The sequence below is a fragment of the Equus asinus genome, chromosome 15, assembly GCF_041296235.1.
Source record: "Equus asinus isolate D_3611 breed Donkey chromosome 15, EquAss-T2T_v2, whole genome shotgun sequence".
Classification (NCBI taxonomy): Eukaryota; Metazoa; Chordata; class Mammalia; order Perissodactyla; family Equidae; genus Equus; species Equus asinus.
The window spans coordinates 34,482,152-34,509,647 of record NC_091804.1 but is presented as its reverse complement, the minus strand read 5'-3'; the positions used below and the strand labels follow the sequence as shown (position 1 = coordinate 34,509,647).

General features: G+C 48.7%; 1 protein-coding gene across 8 annotated transcripts in view; it reads right to left on the bottom strand.

The window, feature by feature from the left end:
• Positions 1–27,496, bottom strand: part of TOX2 (TOX high mobility group box family member 2) — a 151,694-nt gene that overhangs the window by 49,609 nt on the left and 74,589 nt on the right. For all 8 annotated transcript variants that reach the window (XM_014845925.3, XM_044748345.2, XM_070485968.1 and 5 more), the window contains exon 3: positions 18,412–18,657. In XM_014845925.3, coding sequence (XP_014701411.3) covers positions 18,412–18,657 — 246 coding nt within the window. The remainder of the gene's footprint in view (positions 1–18,411; positions 18,658–27,496) is intronic.

Here is a 27,496-nt window from a genome sequence, read left to right as displayed (position 1 = left end):
TGGCCCTGAAGTCACATGGTGGATCCAAGGCACACCCAGGACTTGGAGTTCTAGTGTGGTTCCTGCTGCCTAATCTGCCACAAATTAATTGGCAAAGGGGGTCTGTCTGGGGACATCTGGCACTGAGACAGTGTTAGGAACATCGAGCCCCTGCTGCCTAGCCTCCTAAGGGCAATGGACAAATGCTGCCAAAGCAGGTACAGCTGTTCAGGGCAACGGGCTGTTTTAGAATCCAGGCTGGCGCCACCTTTAACCATCAGAGTTCCCACCCCTCCATGGCCAGGTCATGTCGCCAGGAACGTGTTCCCTCCCCTTGCCGTGGCTTTAGGGACCCCCCAACCTGTAAATAGTTCTGAAGCCTCCACACAGGGCTCCTTGTTAATTCTCACATCCATCCTACGAGGCCAGCCACGATGACGATTCCCATTCTCACAGACGAGCAGACTGAGGCTTAGAGGACTACGAAGCTCACCCGGGCAGAGCTCCGCTCTCCGCCCTCTCCTGAGACAACGCCCTCAAGAACTCATGCTCCCACCTCCTGAGGAACCCGTCCCAAGAGAGCTTCACGATAAAGTGAGAAATAGCCTGTCTGTCTGTCCATAGAACACTGTGTACGTTCACGATGAAACATCCATACGATGGAATGCTATGCAGCCACCACAAATAAGGGCATGACCTATAATTATGGACATGGAAATACATCCATTAACACAGTTGCAGAAAATCATCAGGTCACAGAACAGTTCCAACAGAACAGATGAAAAAGTACAGGAAAAGGCACCAGATTATGGTCCCATTTATGTAAATTTTATGTGTATAATGCACAAAGATACCACTGGAAAGATACCTAGCACACAGTTAGGTTAATAATGGTTAGCTGTGGATGCAGCAACTTTAACGATGTTTTATTTCTTCTTCGTATTCGCTGGTGTTTAACATCTCTTACAATGAACACGTGCCATTTTTATAAAGATTAATAAAGCCATGTTTTTGGAAGAAAGAAGTAAAAGATGTAAAAACACTCCATTTCAAAATTTGTGGGATGCAGCCAAAGCCATGCTCAGAAAAAATGTACAGCCATAAACTTTTTATTATTAAACAATAAACAATAAAAGTAAATGAACTAAAGAATCTAAAATGAAAAATTTAAACGTCTACAGAAAGAAAGAGGAAGGGCTTAATAAACATAAAAGAGGAAATGAATAAATTAAGGAAAAAGAAAAGTAACAGAATTGAAACATAACTCTGATGGTTAGTTCTCCGAATAAAATGAATACAACAAAGTAGACAAACCAATAACACGGATAAACCTCTCATGGAACATGAAGAAGGAGAGAAACCACAATATACAACTTTAGGAATATGAACAGGGTCTAATTATAGGTACAAAGACTATAAAATTATAAGATAATACTAAATACAATTCAGTGGTAATGACTGTACAGATCTCAGCGTAATGAACTATTCATTTTATAAAGACGGTATAACCTGTACAATGGTTCTATAGATGATAGTATAATTTATATTTTGATACAGAAATATGAGAAAGCGATCTTATGAAAAGAAAACTACAGAGCCATTTCACTATAAAAAATGTAAAAGAAAAATCTTAAGTAGTACCTTAAATCCAGCCTCATACTTAAAAATTCACATGTGTATGTATGTATGTTTAACTATGTGCACATACACGCATCCCATAACCAAGCAGAATATATTAATGCTGAGGAATCTACTAATAAAGTTCATCACCTCAATATACCATGGGAGAGAAACTATATGATGACCTCAATAATACTCAATAGGCACTCGATAAACGGGAAAGGTCTTGTTCAACCAGTGAAACAAGAAGAAAAGGCCAAGTATAATTTACAGATAGGTCAGTCCCCTACGTGGGCACAAGCCAAAAGTGGGCAGTGACTTCATTACAGCAATATTCCCGGGGGGCTTTGAAAGGGAAGAGAGTGGAAGGATATTCCCCGTGGGTGGAGCTGTGAGCCCTGCCCACCATCATTCATTTGTGTGGAAGGAGAAGCGGCCTGAGGGGAGCCTACACAGTCCATTCTCATCATTCACGGTACTTATGTTCCAAAAAGTTGCCTTGAACACTGAACTAGCGAATACTGAGCCATTTCTCCTAGGGGAAACACAGGGTGAGGTTCCTGTGAGCCTCTGGTCACAACATTTTCATCAACCGATCAATACATAACCTTGTTTTATGTGTGTTTCTGTTTAAAAACAGGCTGTTTGGTATATATTGTTGACGCGTCAACACTGAATTGAAGGCACTATAATTCATGCCGAGGCACAGCACAGCTCTCTTGCTTAGAAGCACTAGCCAGCACTTCGGCACTATACTTGGGGACCATTTCAGACAGTGAAATCAGCCAGAAAAAGCACAAAAATGCAAAAAACGTGGCACTAAATAGACCACGGAAAGGATACTTGCTTATGGATGAGAGCCAAAACGCGAAGGCGGAGTGTCGCCTCATTCGACCTCAGCTGGGAAGGTACTCATTGGGTGACTGGAATGTTTTGCTGCTCTGCACATGTCCGCAGATGACCATGAGCATTGATTTTGGGGTTATAAATAAGTTGTAGCTAGTAGACGCACTGGCAAACACAGAAATCCACCGATGAGGAGGATGGACTGCATGTAGATTCACAGCAGTGGCCAAGGGCCTGGCTGTCTGGTCAGGGGCCTGGGAGGAAAAGGACTGTGAGCTTGGAGGCAAGCTGGGCCTGGGGTAGAGGTCCGGGGTATGGACGGAGATATGGGAGTGGACACAAGGTGTGATTTTTGAATCACAGTTTGCCAATCAGAGGCATTCACCACGGAAGAAGCCCTGAACTACCACGTGGACAGGAATGGCTCGGCCCATTGCCGTTAGCCAGCCTTCATCACCAGCCACCCCACAACCGGCACTGGGCATGTGAATGGAGTAGCCAAGGTGGCAAAGACGGAGGCTACATATGGGCCCAACGACATGAACTCTCACTTCCCAAGGCAATTTAGTAACCACTGCCTCTGAATGCCCACCCTGTCAGCAGCAGATGCCAATGCTGAGCCCCCCATGGCGCTGTTCCTTGAGGAGACCAACCAGCCCCTGGATGGGCAGCTGACTACACTGGGCCCCTTCCATCGTGGAAGGGCCAGCAGGTCATCCTCTCAAGGACAGATATTCTGGGCATGGTCTGCCTCTCCCATCAGCAGAGCCTCAGCCAGCACCACTCCCTGGGGGCTGACAGAAAGGCTGGTCCACAGGTATGGAATCCCACAGGGCAGAGTATGCAACCAGAGGCTCTGCTTCACAGGGACCGAAGTGTGGGAATGGGCCCCTATCCCCATGGAATCTATTGGTCATGTCACATATCACACCCGACAGAAGCCACCAGCCGCACAGAATGCAGGGACGGCCTTCTAAGGTGCAGATGAAGTGCTAGCTGGGAGACAACACTCTGGAAGGATGGGCTGCTGTCCTTCAGGATGTGGTGCCTGCACTAAGTCAGAGACCTCCACATGGTTCTGTGAAGAATACCTGTGTACAGGAACCAAGAGGCGGAAGCAGGAGTGGCCCCACTGAGCATCACTCCCAATGGTCCCCCGGGGGATCTTGTGCTCCCTGACCCTGCAATTCTGGGCTCTGTTGGGTTGGAGGACCTGGTCCTCAAAAGGGCTGTGTTCTTGCCAGAGGACACAATAGGTATGGCTGCTGCCAGGGGCCTTGGACTTCTTATGTCTGGGAACCAGCAGGAGAGAGGAGGACTCCCCGTCAGGGTAGGAGGAACTGATGCCGATGAGCAGGAGGAGGGAGGGCTGCTGTGACTCAGTGGGGGCAGAGTGTAATACACATGTAAGCCAGGTGCCCCTCTTGGGGGCTTCCTGCCACCTTCCCCACTGCAACTGTAAATGGACAGGTGCAGAAACTCTGACCTGAGACAAGTATGAGTGCCAAGGACTCAGACCTGCCAGGAGCAAGGAAGACACATAAGCCACCACATCTGCCTTGCTGATAGCCAAGGGAGAGGGGAATTTAACAAGGAAAGCAGGAAAGGATGAGTACGAGTTATAGCCCCAAGATCAAAGGCAGCAATGGGGGCTGTAATTTGTTCCACTAAGTCTCCTTCAGGAAGAGGGGCCCAGGGAACCATGGAGATGGTGCTCCCTCACCTGCATGGAGAAGCAGATCTGTGTGATGGCCATGGAAATGCACTGCTCAGCTCTCCCGCTTTGCGAGCACCAGTGCTGAGAGCCCAGCTGCTGCTCTTCTGGCCCCAAGAATGCGCTCTCACTGAGGCCACCCTTCCCACAGGACACCCTCAGCCAGTGACTGAGCATACCAAGGCTACTGAGGCAGGGCCACCTGGTGAGACATGCGGCTCCTCCAAGGGGTGACGTTGGTTTGAAGACTCCCTATTGGACCGGCCAAACCTTTCTCGGAACTGTGCTGCAGTCCAAGATTCTTCCCTCCCAATCCTCCTGCCTTCCTTTCCTCCTCCCACAGGTGTCAGACCTGCACCATGGTCTGAAATTCCCCCCACCTCCCACCTTCTCTTTCTCCCTCCTCAACGAATCTCTTACATGTCTAATTCTGTCTAGTGCCGCTTCTTGGTGGACTCCAGCTAATGCAACCAGATCTCTCTTCAGGTTGTATTGAGAAATACACCGATGCCCTAGTCAGGGTGGAGGGTGGACTCCAAAGATGCTGAGTCCAAGCCAAGGGGGCCCTAAACCAACCTCTAAGGACGCTGGGTCCTTTTAATAAAGGAGCCTGTGTTCTCTTGAGCTCAGAGGTACATCCGGCTCTGCACGTCTCAGAGGAGATGCTGAGGCTGAGGGAATCACACTGTGAGACAGGACCCAGAGGAGCCGGACACCGACCATGCCATGGGGGCAGGGATAAGTGTGAGGTCACTACGCTGTCCATGTGACCAAAAGGGGACTTGGGAGCAGCATAGACATGTGTAAACTGTCTGTGGTGAGACCCCCATGAGACCCCAGGGACCCGACTTTGTCCACCAATACTTGGGCAGGTAGATTTCTTGGGAGACTAGAAAGGACGCAGAGTTCTCCACGTGGGTTGGCAGGGAAGAAAAACAGAGGCAGCTCACACACAAAGTCCTTAGAGACAAATAATAGACTGTTATGGCTACCATGCTGAGCATTTTATAAGCTTTACAGCATTTAATTTTCCAAACCACCCCGTAAGGTAAGAATTATTAACATATCCATTTTACACATAAAACTAAAGTTCAGAGCGGGTGGGGGTAACTTGCTCAACACGGCAAGCAGCTGGAGGAACTCAGATTTAAACCCAGTCTCTTGAAGTCCGAGGACAGTGATATTAATTCTGGCAAAGGACTGATCCCCTCTCAGTAGGCCATGGGCACTGGGCCCAGAGACGCAGTGTGAGCATCCAGGTTGAGGGGCCGCAGTGGAGGCCAGGCCCCTATTCCTAGAGGACACTTTTGTCTCTAGTGTCATTGGCTGGCCACTAGTCACTCACACTCTGGACACCTGCGTGGGTGGCAGGCCACGTGCTGGGGAACTAGAGCTTGGTCCCTACCATGTTTGGGAATCATTTTGCAGAGGGTTATGGGAAAATATAGTTCTCATTTACTACGACCAAGGTCACAATGGTGGGGATGTGCAGAGAAGAGGCACCCAATTTTCTGGCTGCAGTTTATCTGCTTCTTCTGGCAGGGACACAGCAGTAAGAATACATCAAGTTCACAAGGAGATGAAAGCGAGAGGGGAGGATGGGTCTTATGTGCAAAGGCATAGGGGCCTGAGGTCTGGGGTTCTCCAGGGAGGAGAGGAGTGCTGTGGAATGGGGGAGTGACCACCTCAGGCTGACTCTTTGGGCCCAGGATCTCAGGCGGGGACCCCACTCTTTGCTGTCACCCTGTGCCCTTGACCAAGGCCCGGTTCTTCTGGTCCAGCTGTTGCCAGTGCTGCAGACGTCCAGTCTGAGTCTTGCCCAGCTGCTCACACTCTGCCCTCTCCTGCTCTCGGAGAGTGGGCTTCAGTCTCGCCCTTCCCTGGCACACAGGCACGCTCCCCCCAGGCAGTAGGCAGAACCCCGTGACCTCCCCTGCCCGGGGTTTCCTTTCTTTTCCTGATTGCATTTTGTTTCCAATTCTGCATAGGCCCTTCGTGCACAATTACCAGGAGGCCTCACAAGGATGAGACCTTCTACAGTCTGAGGACATGTGGCCTGGAGTCCCTCTCATCACAGGCTGGGGACAGTCCTCTTGCCAGGGCGTCTGCTTCAAGGCCTGAGCCAACAGGAGGCAAGTCAGAACCACAGGCAGAGGTGTGGGTCCACTGGTTTCTCTGGGGAAAAGGTTTGCAACTGTCACTGGTGTGATGAAACACTCAAGGCAAACAGAAACACAAGTGACAGTTCCACGTGTCCTGAAACCACTGGAGAACTGGGGATGCAGCTGCGGGTGATGGCCACCCCCATTCTGAGCAGGAGCACAGTCCCCTGCAGTGCTGGTTAAACGCAGGCTGAGGGGCTCAGGTGGGGCCTGAGGAGTGCCACTCTAACAAGCCCCGGGTGCCATGACCCAGCCGGCCGGAGGACCTCACCTTAGATGCAGATGCTGCTGGAGCCCCGCTTGGATCAGCTCCTGGAGAGCTGGCTGCCAAGGGCTCACAGCTGCCCATGTTCCAAGAACTGCCCTTGGCCAGCAGGAGCCCCACCCCCACCCCAGCCTGTGACCATGATTGACTCACACCTCACATAGGGGTACTAACACCAGCAACTCTGTGGTCTCATTCAGGCTTGAAGGCTCCCTGTGGGACCAGGTGGAATGCCTTCTAACACAGATCTGCGTACCATCTGTGATTTCTCATCTACTCCTCACAGCAACCCCACAACAGAGGAAACTGTGGCACAGAGAGGTTAAGTGGCTTGGCTGAGGTCACACAGCTGGTTATACATGCAGCTGTCTGACCCCAGAGCACACCTTCCCAACCCGCTGGGCTCTCCTGATCTGCAATCCTACTGACAACAACCCTTTGCGGGGCCCATTCACGACATGAATGCTTTAGCGACGCTCTCTCCCCGATCCTCTCCACGACTCCTGCGGTCGTGTGGGATTTGTCCATTCAACACAGGAGGCAAGTGAGGCTGGGAGGAAAGTGACTTGCCTCTCACAATCCATTAGTGGTGAAAGGGACAGGACACGAAACCGGGTTTCCTGACTCCACATCTCTTGATCAGTTTCTGGGGTGACAGGAAAGACTAGCATGAGCCCCACCCCTAGTTCACAGGCCTGAGGTCAGGGGCTGGAGCGAGGGATGCTTCTGTACCATGTTGAGGGCACAAGACACTTGGGCTCAAGGGATCGAGGCTCCCGTCCTGCCTCCACCACTTCCTGGTTGTGTGTCTCTGGACATGCCACTTGCCCTCTGAGTCTCAGGTATACACCGATAAAATGAGGACTCCATCACCCTCCAGAGTCAACAGGAGGCTTAGATGAGATAAGATGGACTGCCCCATAAGACAGAGAGGCTACAGGGTCCCCACCGGATTATTCACCTGCAGTGATGCAGGCAGCACTCTACAGTTTATGTAGTATCCACACAGTTTTCACTCATTCATCCAGTCAGTCAGCCAGTCATTCAACAAACCCCATTAGACATCGGCTACATCCCACGCACAAAGCTAAGCACCAGGAGTATTTTATTAGCACATGTGACTCTCACAACTACCCGTGGGGTAAACAGCATCAGCTCTATCTTACCTGAGGCTCAGAGAGGGAGAGCAAACCCCCACATCACGCACTAGGGTAGAACAGGGACCCCACGAGCCCAGATGCCATGTTAAGAGCTATCACGTGGACACCAGGCTGCCACCATCACAGCCGGGGCCACAGCCCAACCCAGCTGGTGTGCTGAAACCTCCAAGAGGATGCTCTTCTCCTCGAAACGCTCCTGGCTCCTCGGCCTCAACGTGCATCGACGCTCTCTTCTGGAGCCTTACTATTTAGATGAGTTTTATTTGTCTTGCTGCTTTTTATAAAGACCCTGAGTTCTAAATGGACAAAGCTGTAAGATGAGGGAGAGAACGCATGAGGCTGACTTTTTATTATCCAGCCAGAGCAGGGGGAAAATGACTCCAATAGATCTCAAGTTTTATGTGCTCCAGACACTCTGCGGAGCCAGAGATGGCTTCTCAGCAATGCCGACGGTACATTAAAAGCTCATTTTCCCAAACATGGTACTGAATATGCACTCGGAGGAAAGAGCCATTATCCCGGGTAATATGGAAGCTGCGGCTGACGAATGCTGCTGTGACTTTCCCTGAATTCTCCCTTATGACTCAGAGTGTGTCTCAGAGGAGAGGTTCTCTGCTGAACCTGGCATCTTGCCCGGGCTGGAAGTTAAATGCCTGGCCCTTGCAACTTCGTGGCCAGAGGGTCACGGCTCCAATTAGGAGCCTGGCAGGGGATGAAGAGGACAGGTACCAGAGGGCGCCTCAGCAATCATAAAACATCACCAACTGTTCTGTTTCAGAATCTCAGCAGAAGGGCTGGCGATTGGGTCTGAACAAGGAAGTCCAGGCAGGTGTGACATTTCCTCCTCTCAGGCTTCTGCTGCTGTTCTCTGGCTCCTAAGGCTCAGCCCCAAAGCCACTGCCTCCAGGAAGCCTTCCCTGCTACTCCTCTCCTCTGAGCTCCTCAGTATTTATCTGTTTCTCGTTCCAAGCTCCAAGCTAGCACCTCACACTTCATACTGTGGTTACTTATGAACAAGTAAGGCTTGACTCAGAATCAAATCGATAAAGTGGGTCTCGATCCTGGCTCTCTCCCTCCCTCACTCATTCATTTATTCATTCCTTCATTCCTTTGCAGGCTGTACAGGTTAGATACTGACCACACAGGCTGGGGAGTCAGCCTGCCTGGGTTCAAATCTTGACAGTTTCATAGTTGTGTGGCCAAAGGATTTACTTCTCTGTGCCTCTGTTTTCTCACCTGTGAAATGGCAACAATAATAGTACCTCCTTCTCAGGGTAAAAGATGCAATGAGATAACCAATATAAAGGGCTTACATGGGTGCCAAGCCCATAGTAAGTGCTAAATAAATGTGAGCAGATTACAGTTACAGATAATTCATCCACTCATTTAGAAAAAGTTCACCTGGAGGATATGGGGCCGGACAAGGTGTGGTCCTTGCTCTCCAAAGGCCAAGATGAGGAATCTCTGGCCACAGGGAACAGGAGCAGCGCTCCGAGGCACTGGCCATCACCACTCTGTTGGTGGGGATGCTCTGCATCAGCGAGCTGCCAGCTCCTGCCTGGCACGGGGGTTGTGAGGCTGCAACGAGACAGCCACAGGGAGAGCCAAAAGGATACCCAGCTGAAGTCATGGCTGCTGTTACCTGTCCCTCTGCCCCAGGCTGTGAGCGCCCCAGGGAATCTTTGATCCTCCATGGTGCGGGTACCACCCTGTAGGCAACCCCCATTCACCCACACAGCCTCAAGGGTGCAGAGAGCACTGGGCTGGGAGTCAGAGGCCCAGGGTCAAGTTCCCACTCTACCCTTTTTCTCGCTATGTGACCTTGGACTCTCTCTTCTCCTATTCATTCAGTCAAGAAACAGACATTGAGGGTTATCTGCTCGCCAGGCCCCCTGCCAGATGCTGGCGACCGAGAAAGGCTTAAAGCGCAGACCTGCCTTCAGGCTGTCCCTGGCTGGTAGTGCAGATGGGCATCTGAATGGACAACCATGTATTTCCATGAATTCAGACGGATCTCACCTTTATTTAAATTTTTGATTTACTGTTCATCATGGTTTATTGATTTTTAACTTTGATAAAAATTTTGACTTTTAAAAATACAACATGAAAATATTATTTATCTTGATTACCGAGTGTTTTGGCACTCCCTTATTTTTGTGATTGGGGTGAGTGCCTCATTGCCTCACCCTATTCCCAGGCCAGAGGATCCAGGGAGCCTCAGAGAGAAGAGCACTTCTGAACTGGGTCCTGACACAGGAATAGGAGTTCACTGGCTTGACAAGGGGGAAGAGCCTTCCTAGAAGAAGGAACAGAACGCTGGGTTCTCAAGCAGGGGCGATTCTGTCCCCCAGAGGACATGTGGCAATGACTGGAGACATTTTTTATTTTGATTTTGACTGAGGAGTGCTACTGGAAGCCAGAACTAGTGAGCAGAGGCCAGGAATGCTGCTAGACATCCTACAATGCACAGGACAGTCCCCCACAACTGAGAATTACCCTCTCCAAAATGTCAGTAGTGCAAAGCTGAGAAACCCAATTCTAATAAAGCACAAAGCTGTGAAACACCGTGGCATCAGGCTCCCTATTCCTTGGCCTCTCTAAGCCTCAGTTTCTGCATTTGAAAAATGGGGATAACAATGGTCCCCACTTCAGAGGGTTGTTGGGAGGAGGGAATGGCTCCAAGTCTGTACACCGGAGGTGCTCAATCAGTGTCCATGCTCCCTCCTTTCCTGCTTTGAAAACGCCTCAAACTTCACAGCAAACAGGTCTCAAAAGAGACAGCATCCCGTGTTCCAAAGAAAACTGGGACACGGAAAAGAATACACTTTGTTCTTTTCCGACCTTTCTCTTAGTGAAAACCAGGAGCCGTATCTCTCAACAAACATGAGCCTGTTCGCGTTGAACCAGCCTGCGCGCTGGCTTATCACCGGCCTGAGTTTTAACAGGGAGTGAATTTTTACGACCGAGTTATAAACCTTTGCAAAAACCATTTTTAAACTAAAAAACGCTGACAGGTTCTTAACTACTATAGCTACTAAATTAAGCATGAGGGATGGGGTGGGGGAAAGAAAACAAAAGTGCCCTAAAAAGAGTTGGTGGAGGTAAAATAATGTTCATTAAAAATAGAAAAACAAACACACAAAAAAAATCTTTTGTGTTCAACTTCACACTCGTACATCATAATGTTCCAGTAAAAGGCCATTTCCCCCTGAGATAATAAAAGAATTGAATTTTTCCTTATCGGTCATCTATTTTTCTAGCTGAAGCTATTACTCCCGCTCTGGGGTTGCTAGGCAACAAGAAATATTAATAGCAGCTTTTATTAGCTTAGCTTTTGCAGCCGAGTACCAGAATGAGAAAATGGGAAACATAAATGTGTTACATAAATCTTTCAACCTTTCAGAGCTGGTGTTAGTCTCTGTTTTCATAATGATTTATTGAAGTGATGGTTCATTTATGAGAAAAAGGAGTGCAGGATAAGAAAACGGAGCAGTCCCCTGCAGGAGTGTTTGAAAATAAATAATTATAGCAGGGGAGCAAAAGCTGTTTAAAGCCATTTTTCTGAGTTTTATAAAATGTAAAAAGACATATTTCTTTCGCTTACTGCCTCTGCAAAACAAGGGGAGGGAGCTTCATCTGGACTCTGCTGAATACGAGGGACCTCTGGGCCTCCGGTCACCCCCACTTAGGATCCTCAGAAGCCTGTTTGGGAGATCAGCGCCCCCATTCCCACCCCCAGAGGGAAATTAGACAAAAACATGGCACCCAGGAAAAGCCCAAGTTGGAGGTACGTACCCCTGCGAACCCCTGGTTTTATGTAGATGGATCCTGCCCCTGGTCATGCAGCCAAGAAAGTTGGGTTTGGGGCCCTTGCTTTCTTGGCAAGCCATGGAACTGTCACCCTGCTGTTGTTCTCAAGCTCTGAGCTCTGACTGAGGTTCTGGTGTAATTAATATGCCCTCTCCCCGCCCACCCCCAAGATGGGGCCCTCTACCTACCCCCAGTGACATCACCTCAGCCTCTGCCTGCCTTTCCCAACCTCTACCTTTTGGATGAGTCCCACGGGTAAGCCAGCCTGACCACTGCCCCAGCAGAGCTGATCCCTAGCAGGTCAGGCTGGACAAATGTAGATTCAAGGCTGAAGCGACCCAAACCCCATCAGCAAAATGAATAGATTAATAAATAGAGTAGTTTACATTTATTAAATGCCTACTGCATGCCGGGTACTGGGCTGAGTACTTTACTACACTGCTCATTGAATCTTCATAAGTTCCTATGAGCCAAGTAACATAACCTCCGTTTTACAGATGAAAAAACTGAGGCTCAGGGGCAATTAATTCCTTGCTCTGGGTCATAGGGTGGAGGTTAACAAATGGCAGAGCTGGGTTTTGAACTTAGGTTGGCCTAACCCAGAGCCCGTGCTCCTAACTACTGGCTGATGCTCTACGTCAAGAAAACACACACACACACAAAAGCCTTATCACAATACATTACCAAAAGGGCCACAAATTCGTGCCCCCCTGCATCCACACCACTTCTGCAACATGGCTCTGCCACTTCTCCCTTCAAGAGGTGGGGTCTCTTTCTGGGCTTGGCCATGTGACCTGCTCTGGCCAATGGGACATTAGCAAATGTGAGGCAGGCAGAGGTCTTTTCAGCGGTTGCACACTGGGTCTACCCTTTCTTGATGCTCTTGGGAACCCTGTGACCATCCCCATGTAAACAAGCCCAGGCCACCATGTGATGAGAGACCTGTGGCCAAGCGATCCCCACTGACCCCAGCTGACATCGGGCCAGCTGCTGAGCTGCGAACAAGGCCGTTCTAGACCATGCAGCCCCAGCCAAGCTGTAAGCTGACCCCAGAAATCCAGCCAAGCCAGTCCACATCAAAAGAACTCACCCAAAGAATCATGATAAATAGTTAAAGTTCCATTTTTGCTTTAAGTCACTAAGTGTTGGGATGGTTTGTTACACAGTAAAAACTAACTGATACAATCATAAAAACAAAAACAAAACAAAAATTATGCATTAAGATCAATAAAATGAATAGGTTGGACTGAGGGGTCTCTACTGCGTCCTGTGGCTCCTAAGTCCAGAGGACCAAGGGTTGGGGGTCTTTGGTTCCTTTTGCTCAGACTCGGGAGGGGATCCCCTGCATCCCCACTTGTGAGACTCAAATAGAGGTGCACCAAGTCTTCCGGGCGGAGGAGTGATAAGTCAGGGAAGGGAGAAGGGGAGAGAGAGGAGATTGGAGGGGAAGAGGAGAGAAGAGGAAGAGAAGGGGGTAGGTGTTAGGGGGGATATTAAGGACCTTCCAGAGTCAATACACAGGCCCTGCCCCTAAGCTCTGAGCCCTGCCCCCAGGCTCTAGGCCCTAACCCAGGGCTGTGGCTCTCTCATGGGACCATCTCTAAAGCAAGGGGGCGAGGTGGTAACTAATGTACTGCCCAGCCCTCTCCCCAATAGCCTGCCCCAGAACACTAGCCCGGAAAGACCCTTCACTTGGCATGGGGGTCCCTGGACCACAGCCCCTTGCCCTGTCCTTGTGGGGAGAAGGACCAGTCCTGGCCAGGTGCTTTGGGACAAAGACCTAGAGCATCTAGACTAAGTGCTACCAGTGAGCACTCAGGATTCTGATCCAAGCTGATAAGATTTGAGCCCACCAGGCCGGTGGCATGTTGTGGTGGTGGCAGTGGAGGGTCTATCCAAATTCAAACCCACATACTTGTCCAGTGTGTCACAGCTGATAAAGCAATCATTCCTATTTGTGAGTTCACCAGAGCTGGAATCCCAGTCGCCATCCCATAGACAGGAAAACGGAAGCTGGGAGGCAAGTGACTTGTCCAAGGTCCCGGAGAAAGCAAGCAAAGAGTTGATGCTGGAGGAGCAGGCTTGAACGACAGCTGTGTACCATCCCTGCGCTAACGGAGGCCGAGGCTGGACCACACAGCTCCAGGGACCCACAGGGCTCGGCTTTGGGAAACCTCATATTTCCCGAATCACCAGAGCCCATGGCTGGTGCAGGGAGAGCTTCGCCAGAACTCATCTTCCATCGGGCCCCGTGTCCACCTGCGCCAGGCTCTCCCAGCAGTTTGTCTGGTCTCATAGGAGGTGCAGGTTCACTGAGAACTTCTCTGGGAGCATCACGCTGTCTCCCTTCCCAGGATACTTCCTCTCCAGGGTAAGCCAGGACCATAAGCTCGAACATTTCCCAAGGACGACTCCAAAATAAATTATTTCAGACTTAACAGAGGCTGCTTAATACATTCCACTCTTCTAGTTTCTTTGGATATTTTAGAAACTGATTTATACATACAATATCTCTCTCAAAATGAGACAATCAACACAGGATAAAATTATTGAGTTATGAAAATAGGGGTCAGATGGAGGTGCAGTGCTTTAAATTAGACCAGCAAAATATATCTTTCATACTAAATTGACTCTTTTTGTCTTGGAAATGAATGTTTAATCAGTTAAGACGATGAAGTCGAGGGAGAAGCCTTAAGCATATTTAATTTTGTGAAAGGACCCTATTCCAATACCGCACATGATTCCTGCCAGCAGCCATACCCTTAAAGCAGAAGGGCCAACTCCCACGCATGTCAGGAGGTGGCATGGGGCAGGGCAGGGGACCAGAAGGAATCAGTGGCCTCTGAGATGAGAGCCAAGGGGGCTTGGCATTAATGAGATGGCTGCTAAATGCCTTGGCCTCACCCACCTCTCCAGGGATGACATCCTTTTCTCATCTCAGCCTATGCAAACAGCATCTGTGGCATCCTGGCCATCAGAGCATCCTCTGTGCCACTTGTCGCCCTGCAGCCCAGCTGCTCTGTCCCTTGTGCACCTGCTAAAACTGAGAGGTCCTGGCTTATCCTGGAGAGGAAGTATCCTTGGAAGGGAGACAGTGTGATGCTCCCAGAGAAGTTCTCAGTGAACCTGCACCTCCTGTGAGACCAGAGAAACTGCTGGGAGAGCCTGGGGCAGGTGGTAGAGGATTGGATTGGGGACAAAACTGGACTTGAATTCTGGTTTTGCTGCTTAATAGCTGTGTGACATTCATTCATTCATTCCTGAAGTACTTATAGAACCTACTATGTATCAGGTCATCACTTCCTTTAGGAAGCGATCACGCCATAGCTGAGCCAGGTGCATCCTCTAGGCACACACAGCACTACACACTGATCCTATCAGAGCATTTACTACATTTTCAGAAATGGGCTCTTCACCTGTCTCTCCACCTGCACCAGGAGTTTCTCAAGGGCATCTCACAGATCCAGAGCTCAGAACGATGCCTGGTACCTAGCAGGCTCTCAACAAAGGATGCTGTACAGCTGATCACCGAGGTTGGTTGAAAAATGGCCCCTTAAAGATCTCAGGTCCGAAGCCCTGGAACCTGAAAATGTTACTGTATTGGAGGAAAAAGTGTCTTTGCAGGTGTGATTAAGGCTTTGAGATGGGGAGATGATCCTGGATTATCCCTAACAGCCACCACGAGCATCCTTATAAGAAAAGCAGAGGGGCAGAAGGCAATGTGAAGACAGGCAGAGACTGGAGTGATGCGGCCACAAGCCAAGGACGGCTGGCAACCACAAGAAGCTAGAAGCAAGAAGCCAGAAACAGATTCTTCCCCAAGCTTCTGGAGGAAGCTCGCTCCTCCTGACACTCCTGACACTTGATCTCAGCCCAGTGATACTGATTTCAACTTCTGGCCTCCAGAGCTGTGACAGAATCAATGTCTGGGTGTTTTAAGCCACCAAGTTTGTGGCAATTTCATAGATCAGCCACAGGAAACTATACCATCACCTACCTGGCCTGCGCCTCCATTTCCTCATGACGGTAACACCTGCCTTGCGCGGTTCTCGGGAGCATTACAAGAGAAAGCGTTTGTAAGGCCCTCTGCATGATGCTGGACACCTCGCAGGTGCTGACACAATTCCAGCATCAGCCACAGAGCGCGCACGTCCACACGCAGACACACCCCTGCATCCTGCAGCTCAAATTTAAAACGTTTTGTCTTTATGGGCACCTTGTCTGTCTTCGCCAGATAGTCCTACTAGATGGACATGCACTTACCCAGTTTCCAAGTTGGTCTAGCAGCCCTCCCCTGGGTCAAATGGTTTGGCTTATCCTTCATTACATAACATGGGAATATAAAATGCAGCGAACCTTTGAAAACTCTGACTAATGGAAGAAGGAAAGCTACCTGAATTTGTGAAGCATCTTTAACATGAGCTAGCCTTAAAGAAATCTGGAAAATGGCTGCAAAGTGCCTATTTGGACTGAGCCCAACAAAAGCACTTCCTAGAAGGAGCGATCAGGGGGTCGTCGCCGATAAACAGATAACGTCCTTTGTAACTATCAGAGCTACTGTAACCAGCTGCCCTACGAAGGTACCTGAGAGAGGGGGTATCTGTAGTCTGTTCCTTTAGGTAAACGAGACTTATAGGAAAACACTGCCATTTGGTTACAGTGGGAATTCATTTCTATTGCTAATAATAATAATAGCAAATATTCCCTGATTGTTTATTATCTGCCAGACATTTGCTAAGGCTTTAGATACAGTATCTCAGATACACTTTACTGCAGTCTGGAGGTGGGTACTATTATGACTGCAAGACAAGGGAACTGAAGCTCGAGAGGTGGAGCCAGGATCTAAGGCAGGTCCCTGGGACCCCAGAGCCACGCACAAACCACTACCCCACACTGTCTCCATTAACCGCCAGCACGGCAGGCCAGTGACGCTGTGGCCCAGAACTGCACCATATGCACCCTGCACTCACGACCCTCCCCAGAGGCATCAGCGGGGCCCTGCCCTTGCTTGTGGTACCATAAACCCCGAACCGGGACAGTCTGGAGCAGTGAAGTTTTTGTTAGGAAATCAGCCAGGAAAGCAGATAAGGTATGAGCATGCTAACGAAGTGGAATTAAAACCACATGGCTGTGAAATCTTTCAGGTCTCTCAGAGCAGAGGAAGCTGAGGATCTGCATTATTGATGGGCCCAAAAGGAATGTATTCCTCGAGAAACGCAACATCAATTTCCACCGAGCACTTTAGTCAGACCCCGAACATTATAAAACGTGGAGCTTGAATTGCCTTCCTTCCTCCTCCCTCCCTTCTCTCCTTTTACTTCTCACTTAGCTTCAAATAACAAAAAATGTGATGTGGCTTACAAAGAACACATAGAGTATGCCAGCTTCTTTTAAGCAAGGAAATTTGGTGGTAATGAGAGTAAACAATAAACAAGTGAAATACAGTCAAGATTGTTAGGATATAAACTGTATGCCCAAGGTCCCAGGCATCTGCTAGAATTGGGCCACCAATTTGGCTGTGGCCTCTGAGCAGCCTCTGCAGAGGTAAATATGATCCACCCAACCCCATGCGATTCTGAGAGGAAATCAATTAAGCAGCCGCTCCTTCCCTGCCACAGGTGTGTGTATTTGTGACCCAAACTGACAAAATCAAGGAGTGCTTCCTCCTGGACACAGGGGTTGGTCCAGCTATGCTCCATCACGGTCCTCCCTGGAAGATCCAAACTGCCACCCGTGAGAGATGCCAGGGAAGATGTTGGCTGCCAGTAGCCATGATGCCTGCTATGTGTAAATGGGGATGGGATGCGGCCCTAATAACACTCCTGGACTTCCTGGATCTAACCATGCCTGAAACCCTTTGTCCATCCTTGGATATTTCAGTCTTTTTTGCTTAAGCTAGTTTTAGTTTGGTTCCTGACACTTAGGAATGAATGTAAGAGTTGTGATTAGTATATAATACTAACTATCAATGAAATAGCAAGAATAAACACAAGTCATAGTCATTCAGGAGAAGTACTAGAATTCCCTTAAGGAGATTTTCTTATTATACAAAAAATCTCTACTGACTTTCTACAGGTCTTGATTGTTCAATCAGCCATTCATGCTAGAAAACCATACATTTCCTTAGCATGGGATTCAGGACCCTTACGATCCAGGCCCTGCTAGCTCTTTTATCTCCCCTCTCCCTCCTTGGCTTCAGGTCCTTTCTCTCCAGCCCAATAAAAGGAATGAACCACATGCTGCTCCCAAACACAACATGAGCCCTCTTGCCTCCTGTTTTTGTACATGCTGTTTTAAGATACAATATTTTAAAAATAACATGATTCCATTTATATGAAAGATCCAGAATAGGCAAATATATAGAGGCAGAAAGTAGATTAGTGGTTGCCTAGGGCAGGGGGTTGTGCAGGGCACTGGGAATGATGGCGAAAGGGTGCAGGGTTTCTTTTGGGGTAACGAAAATGTTCTAAAATAGATTGTGTTGATGGTCACACAACTCTGTGAATATATTAAAAACCACTGAGTTGTACATTTTCAATGAGTGAACTGTATGGTATGTGAAGTATATCTCAAAGCCAGTAAACTTTTTTTAAAAGACGAGATTACACTATTAAAAAAATAATAAAACAAATAATACCAAGATATTATAAACAGAGCTCCAGAAGTAAGTCGTGTGAAGACATAAATTTCCCTCCGCGCCTACCCCCCATATTCTGCAGACCCCCATGGAAGCCACTGACTGAGCCTGGACTCTGCACAGAAGCAGAGGGTCCTCATCAAGGCACTGGCATCCTGAGCCCCCTCAGCCCCCCCCCCCATCACCAGTGGGAACCGTGGTGGGGGACAGGGACTCACCGTGGGCAGCTGGCCTGACAGCAGGTGGCTGTCCTGGGCCAGCATGTTCGATACCATGATGGCGGGGAGGTCCATGGCCTGGTAGGAGTAGGCAGGGAGCAGTCCGTTGGGCGCGAGGCCGTGGCACAGCGAGTGGTAGCCGGCTTCGTGGTCCCCCAGGTGCAGGAGGGATGGCTCGGGGAGGTTGGGAGGTGTTATCGGGGGGATCTCATAGTCTTCGTTGCTCTCGTTCTGGCTGTTGTAGGTCTAAAACATCAAAAGGGCAGGTTGTCGGGGGTCAGTGTCTTACAACTGCAGAAGATACGAGACCAATAGTATGAACAACCACGATAACAAGCCCCTCGGCAAAGGAGAGAAGAGATGATCGTCTGCAAAGCAGACAGTCCAGATGACCTGACTCCTGTCCCACCCCCAATACAGGGGGGTCTCTCCCACTACAGGGTCTGGATGCAAAACCCTGCCCTCCTGCAGAGTAGGGACAGCTCCTGTTCACCTGTTCTCTGTTTTCCCAACAGATCTGGCCACTGCAGCCCACCATGAATCCATCTTTCCACACCCACTCATTTTACAGATGGGAGAACTCAGGTCCAAGAGACAAGCCGCCCAGGCAAGGTCAGGAGAAGAGCTGGGAGTGGAGATGAAGAGTCCCAACTCGCTGCCTGGTGGTTTTCCAGGGCAGCTGGACAACTTTCTCTCGTCAGTTCCCAACACCCGGCCAAGCGGGTCCTCTCTTGGTCTTTCTTGTCTTGGTAAATAGTACAAACATTTCCCCAGGAGCACAAGCTAGGAGCCATACTGGACACCTGCCTTTCCAATCCTTATTTGTTCATTTTCCCCACCTCACTGCACCGGCCGGGAAGCTCCAGGACAATGTTGCATAGAAATGGTGAGCGTGGGCACCCTTGCTTTTTTCCTTATCTTAAATACCCCAATATTTTACCACTAAGCAAGACATCTGCCATAGGTTCTTACAAGCATTTAATAGCAGGTGGAGGGCATTCCTAGTTTGTCAAAAAGGTGTTTATTTTTTTTTAATTATGCATGGATTTTTAATTTTATTGAACTCTTTTCCCCAGCATCTACTGAAAGGCTCAAATGACTTCAATTCAGTTAATATGGTAAATTACTTCACTTGGTTTTTCTAATGTTAAAATAATTTTGCATTTCTGGAATAAACCCAACTTGGTCATGATGTATTATTCTCCTTATGCACTGGTGGATTTTCTTTGCTGATATTTTGTTTAGGATTTTTGCACCTAGTTCATGAGCAGGATTGGGCTACGATTTTCCCTTCTCACACTGCCCTTGTGAGGCTTTGGCATCAAGGTTATGTGAACCTGGGGAATCATTCTTTACCTTCTACACTCTGCAAGAGATTAGACCCAGAAGAAAAGAGGTGTGTGGACTGGAAGAGTTAGAAAGAGGTCTCCCTCCCCCACAATTTACACCATCTCCAAAGAAAGGCAACATTTTCACGTCTGTGACACGGATCCTTGGAATCTGGGTCCTTATATCCTTAGAGGCAGCACCAAGTCTTGGCCAAGGTGAGAACCTGGGCACCAAGAAATAGGTTTGGTCCGACCTTGTTACTGATGAGTTTGAGAAAGTAACCCCTCGCTCTATATTGTGAGGATCAAAAGCACATTTTCTTACACAGGACACTGATCCAACGTTTACTGTTACCTTGAATAATAATCCTCATGACTAGTTACGGGCCACCCACTTCATGCTGGGTGTTTCATATGTGCATGACACCTAACTCATTTTTTTTCTCCACGATTTCCTAGGTGTATAACATAGAACTGGTAAGTGTCCCTAATACCCCAGGTGTGTCTATAGTCGTGACCTCCTATGTCCCTCTAATTACAAATGTGTGTCTAATATGTTCTGGGATGTCTCCCTAACTCCCCACATATGTCTACACTGACCCGGGATGTCTCTTAAGTCCCCAGCTGTGTCTACCCTGTTGTGGGTTGTCTCCCTAATTCCCTAGATAAGTCTACGTTGACATACATGTCTCCCTAATTCCCCAGGTAGGTCTACCCTGAACTATTTCTTCCCGGGTTTATTAAGATATAACTGACTTATAACTCATCTCTAATTCTTAAAAGAATCCTGTATTCATCCCCATTTGACAGATCAGAAAGTCAAGGTCTGGAGGCTCCGCCCAGGTTACAACACTAGGAGGTAACCGGGTCTGATCCACATCTTCTCCTGCTGCTGTGACAGCAGCAACTTCTTCAAGGAGCCTCTGTCCACTCTGCTCCCAGCGCCCTTCCACAAATAAATACATTCCGAACACTCCTGCTTAAAAATTAGTACCTGTCTACGAAAAAAAAAAAAACAGAGAGAGAAAGAAAACCTTCCAAACATCTTAACATGGCACCTAAGGGTGATGGAAATGCTTTTCAGATTGTATTTTAATGCATTTTGGTGCACATATGTGGGTGTTAATGTAATTTCACCCTTAAGTGCATCTCTTTCAAGACAACACACCCATGTGTCAAATGATAAAACTGTAGTTACCGATATGAATGGTGCACGATTTGGTGAAGGGAGACTGCTGTAGGGGAGCACAGAGAGGGGAAATGGGAGGAGTACCCCCAAGTAATCAGAAATGAGTAGAGGAGAGAAAGCGCTCTGTGCCCCTCTATGCCTGGAACCTGGCCAGTAAAACCCCCACCCTGATGTGAACCCAACCATCCGCCCCCTCTGCACCTGACCAAGAGAGCTGAGCATGGCTCTGGCCAAATGCCACCAGAAATCACGCTCATCAGCTCTGTGGGGTCTTCCATGCCCCTGGAAACCACTCCCTCCCAGCTCGTTAGTTTCCATGATGACTCTCTCCAGCCCCATCTTCTCTCCTCAGTCCTTTAGCTCCCTCTCTGCTCCTTCACCCTTTGCAGATGACCAGTTGCCTACTTCACAAGGAAAACAGAAAAATAGCTCCAACCACGTCCTGAAACCAGGACCACAAACCTGCCCAATCAGCACTAACTTGCTTCCTGTTTTGGGGCCAGAAGAGCCATCCCTCCTTCTTCCTAAGGCCACTTTCCCTGCCTGCGTATGGAATGGTCTTATCCCCCCTTCCCTTCTTCTCCTGTCCCAAGGACCTCAGCCAACTCGCTAACCATTCTGATGCCTGGCTCCTCGGCCTCCCCCCTCTGCTGGACGATTCCCAAGAGCACAGAAACATGCTCAACTCTCTCGAGTCTTACACGCTTCCCCCATCCCTCTCCAGCTACCGCTATCTCTTCTTCTTCAGGTCACACTCATGTTCCTGAAAAGGCTGTCCTCACCCAGTGGCCCTCCTTCTCATCTCCCATTCTTACTCCACAGGCCACTGCAAGCTGCCTCCTCCGTATGCAATGGGCCCTCACCAACCAGTGGCCTCCATGGCACCACATCCAATCAGCTTCTTTTAAATCGCATCCCACTTGTCCCCTCAGCGATGTTAGCCCAGTTGATCTCTTTCCTTCATCTTGAAAACACCCCTCCTTTAGCATCCAGGACGGCATGCTGTCCTCATGTTCTGCCCACCTTCTCACTTCTGCTTCTCCCTTCCAATGCCACCTCCTCCTCCTCTCCCCAACCTTTCGTGTTGGAGTTTCTCGGACTCAGTCCTGAGCTCTCCTCTCTTCCTGCCCTACACTCTCTCCCCAGGGGGAGCTGACCCAGTGTCAGTTTCAGCTCCCATCTAGATGCCACATTTCCCCCTCCAATCTTGGTCACTCACTGGAGCTCCAGATCTGAGCATCTAAACATCCCTCAATATTCCCACTTGATGTCTCACGAGCATCTCAAAGTCAACACGCGCAAAGGTGCTATCACGTCGCCCCTTCCCCCACCTGGCACCTGCGTCTCCCTCACTGGGTCCTCCACACAGTTAATAAAGCCACAAACTTAGGGCTCACCCTTGGTCACCCCTCAAACCCAATGAAACTCTTCTCAATATGTTTTAAACCTGTCCATTTCTCTCCATTCCCGCTGCCACTGTCCTGGAGCAGGCCACTACCACTTCTCACCAGGACAACGGCAACAGCCTCCTTACTGGTCTCCCACAGCCCACTCCTGCCCCCGCGCAATCCATTTCCCTCCTGGAGCCAGTGGGGTCTCCAGAAAGGGGATCATCTCATCACATCACTCCCATGCTGATGATGCTTTGACGGCTCCCCATGGTCCTTAGGATAAAGTCTACAGTCCCAAACTGGACTGCGGCCCTTAAGTCCTTGCAGGGCCTGGCCCGCACCACCCCTCTGGCCACCGTTATCCTTCCTGCCTCCAGACCTCACATACATGTGCCCTCTGCTAGAAAGCTTTGCCCACCACACGCTGTCCCCTCATCTGGCTCATTCTCACTCATCCCTCAGCAATAGGTTTTGTTTAAATGACTTCCCTGAGACCCTCTAGACTAGGCCCGGGTGCCCTACGGTTCTTAGAAGCACTCATCAAACTTGCAGCTAACTAACTTCTTGTGTTATTATTTGTTTAATGCTTAATGTGCATTCTGCCAGGACAGCCCTTGTAGGTTCTGTGTTCCAGAACCTGGCATAAACTAAGAGCTCAAAATAATTAGTTGAATGGATGAATGAGCCAGGTCCTAGAGTAGATGCCACAACCACACATCTCACTCAACCTTGGTGACCACCCTGGAGGCAGGTGTTACTGTCCCTATTGTATAGGAGGCAGCACGATGTTGTGGTTAAGAGCCAGAGGGCCTGGGTTTGCATCCTGGCTCTGCCATGTACTAGCTGTGTGACTCTGGGCATATTACTTAACCTCTCTGTGCCGCAGTTTCTTCATCTGGGCAAAGAGGGTAATAACATACTACAAGGTTGCTGTAAAGAGTAAATGAATCAACATGTGCAAACTGCTCAGGACGCTGCCTGGCACACAGCCATCCCTCTCAGTGTCTGTCGTTACTGCTGTCATCGTTGTCCCTGCCTGGAGTTTCAGAGACATTAAGGGACTTCCCCGAGGACAAAGAGCAAGTATACGGCAGCTCACGAGCTCAGCATCCTTACTCGTTTTTCCCACTGTGAATGTTCCGAACTCCCCACACCGCAGGTCTGCTGTGATGTCTGTCTTCAGCCTGACCACCGAGACGGGCTGGGGGCTGATGGCCTTTGGGTGGGACTCAGCCACAGGCACCATATCATCCCAGAAAGCAGAGTCCCAGGGAGCCTTCCCCGGTCCCCTACCCATCCTACAGCAAGACTCCCGCCCCTCACTCCCCCTCCACAGCCCCTCGTATGTGCTCCCCACAGTATCACTACCACCTGCAATTATTTTTGACTCTTTGCTGACCTTTTGCTTGTGTCTCCTCCCCAGACCACAGGCCCCATGAGGGCAGGGTTAAGGCTGTCTTCTCACCAGTGCCTGGCACACAGTGGGTGCTCAGTTAGAATGGGATGAATGAGCACATGAGATGGGGAAGGTGCCAGGCTCTAAGTTTAGACTTCGCCTAGGTGTTTCCACGTCTGTCCCTCCCGACAGACTGTAAGTCCCTCAGTCACCTATTGTTCACGTCTCTTCACCGCCATCTTGCTGTCCATTGCCCAGCACTCAGAACTGGGGGTGCTGACACATAGCATGTGAGCATGTGCCCAATGAATGCTAAATGATACACAAGTCCATTTCCCTCCTTTAAAAACCAAAGCTCAACACACTGGAACCAGCCCAATCGACCAGAAGCCTTTTGCAAAAATAAGCATATGCTGTATCAAAATATTGCAATAACACGATTATGACAATTTATTTAAAGAGGCAATTAGCACACTTCAAAGTAACTAAACATGCAAACGTGTAAGTACCTCCTCCAAAGGCAATCAAACCCTAAACGCACAACACCTCAATACCAACCCATCCTGCTACTGATGCATGCAGTGAGCACCGACTGTATGCCAGCCGCTGGACCCAGCTCGTCCACACATGTTCTCCATTTAATCTGTTCTTCAAAGAACAGATTCTTCAAAGAACAGTTCTGCAAAGAAGTGACTATTCTCTCCATTTTGCAGATGAAAACAAGGCTTAAGTAAGCATTAGTAAGTCTTGGTTGGGATTGAAACCCAGCACTCTGAATCCAGCATTTTCCCACACTGAGTCAGAGGCCTCTTCAAGATTCCTATTTCTCACTTCTCCTAACTCAGAAAAGGGCCACTCATGGTGCCTAATTTGCTCTATACCACCAGCATCCTCATAAGAACTTAGAAAGAGATGCCAAAGTGTAAGAGCTCTAGAAGCTAAAAATAGTAGCAAAAGCTTACGGGCAAACTTCTGGAAAGAGCTGTCTTTTCCTTTCCACCCATTCTTTCTCAAACCCACTCCAATTATATTTTCATCCCACCATCCACCAAAACTGCTTGGGAAGGTCACCAATAACCTCTGTTTACTAAAGCCAATGGTCAGATCTCAGTCTTCCCCTGACCACCTTGACCATCTCGGCAGCATCTGACACAACTGGTCACCCCCTCCTCCTGGGAGTAAATTTCTTCACCTGCTTCTGGGACATCATAGATGTTGATCTTCCTGCATCACAGGCAGTTTCATCTCCATGTCCTTTGCTGGTTCCCATTCTTTTCCCCAACCTATGAACAATGACATGTCACCAAGCTCAGATTCTAGACTTCAAATATACTCACTCCCCTCACTCACCACTTTGGTGATCTCATCCGGACTCGTGGCTTTACAAACCATCTCTATGCTGCTAACTCCCCAGCTCATACCTCCAGCCCGAACCTCTCCCCTGACCTGCAGACTCATACAGCCCACCATTATTTGACACCCTTGTTTGGACTGTAACAGACATCTCAAACTTAAAACGTCCAAAGAGAATCCGTCCATCCGTGGTCTTCCCCATCTCAGTTAAAGAAGTCCGTCCTTCCAGTTACTCAGGCCAAAAACTCTTGGTACTATGTTTGACTCGTCTCATTCTCTCACATCCTACACCAAATCTGTCAGGAAATCCTATTGGCTCCACCCTCAGAATAGGTATAAGATGTGCCCACACCCAGCATCCTCTCTATCCTGGATGACTGTGCCAGTCTCCCACCTGGCTTCCTTGCCTTCACCCTTGCTGTGATCTGTTCTCACTCAGGGGCCACAATTATCCTGTTAAAATGTAAGATCATGTCACTCCTCTGCTCACCTCCCTCCAGTGGTCCCCTTCTCACTCAGAGTAGGAACAGGGTCCTCACAATGACTACATGGTCTAGCTCCTGCACTTCCACCTCCATCCCTTTTACCTCCCTGACATCACCTCCTACTCTTCTCCTTGTTCGTGCCACTCTGGCCATACTGGGCATGCTTCTGCCTCAGAGCCTTTGCACTGGCTGTTCCCTCTCTCTAGAGCACACTTCTCTCCAGTATTCACACAGCTCATTCCTTCGCCCCTCAGGTCTTTACTCCAACATCCCCTTCTCCATAACGTCTACCCTGACTGCTCAATTTAAAACTGCAAACCATCAACCACGTTCGTTTGTTTGTTTTTATCACTTAGCACCTTCTAACATCTCACATATTTTATCAATTTATTACTTATTAATTTATTTATGACATAATAAAATGTCAGCCCCATAAGGGAGGAGATTTTCATCTGTTTTGTTTATTGCTCTCTCTCCAGTTTCTTCAACAACACCTGGCATGTAATGACTGCTCAAAAAGTGCTGAATGAATCAATGAACAAACCACTCATCAATGCCAGTAGAAACAGTGGTAAGAAAATGGATGGCAGCCCATGAAGACCCCCCTTCAGGAGAGGGCTTGCTTGCCCTTGGCTCTGACCCAAGGGTAGGACACAGGTTGTCTCAATGAGTCCCGCATTCCTCCCTTCCCAGAACCAGGGCATGAAAATCATAACTGACTGTCCTTTGCGGGGAGGGAGGTGCGGGGAGGGAAGGGCACTGAGGCAAACGGCAGGGCTAGGAGGTGAGGGTTTACCAACACGCGAGCAGGGAGAGTCCCCCCACCATAGAGAGCTGTTCTCAGGCTGCTGGAGTCCCCCGTCCCTCAATCCCTCCATTTGTGCTTCTCTTTCCAAATCAGCTCAGGAATGGGAACTGAGAGCACAGCACGGCCGGGGTAGAAGGGGCATCCGGAAGGAGGCTGTCAGGTTCTTCACGCACTGGTTCCAGGAAGGGAAGAATGTTGGGCGGATTCAAGCAACCTGCGGCTTGCCCTTGGATCAGAGAATGGTAAGCCTCTTCCTGGAATTCCTAGGAGGAAGGGTCTTCATAAAACAGTGAAGGCAGCAGCTCCTTGAGGCAGGGGACTGAACAGGCAAAGGGGTGGCCTCTGGGCCTCGAGGAGGAGGTGGAGAGGAAGCAGTCTAAGAACAGCCAACGGACCAGAAGCCCGTTGTGGTGATAAGCTGATGATCTACCAAAGTATCCGAATAAACTCATTCACTTACAGCAAGAAAATAAAATGACAGACGAATCTGAAAATTCACCCATAGGAAGGAAAAATGTATACTGTATTCTTTTAAATAATACCTTCTGAAACAAAGACTCAAAGCTAGAACCTAGAGAATGAAAAGTGAACCCAAGAAAGGGATTCTAGAAAGAGTGATGAGCAGGAAAACTACTACATTTATATTAATTCAGAATAGTGACTGGGGAGGGGCTGCTGGATTTAATGTGTCTTATAAGGATTCCTAAAGTAGAAGGGGATAGGACTATAAAATTAAGAATGATCACAAACTAAAAATCTAGAGGATTTCAACTAAAAGCTGTGTCTCCCTTAAATTACAGATACCGATTAGTTATTTATATTGTAAGGAAAATATGTTTAAATATATTTGTTATAACTTCTTAACATTTGTTGAGGTAAAATTTACATGACAAAATTAACCATTTTAAAATGAACAATTCAGTGGCATTTAGTACTTTCACAATGTTTTACAATCACTATAACTAATTCCAAAACATATTCATCATCCCAAAAGGAAACCCCATACCCATTAAGCAGTTTCTCCCTATCCCACTGGCCTCCCCATCCCTGGTACCCACCAAGCTGCATCCTGTCTCTATGGATTTACCTGTTCTGGATATTCGAATATAAATGGAACAGTATAGTATATGACCTT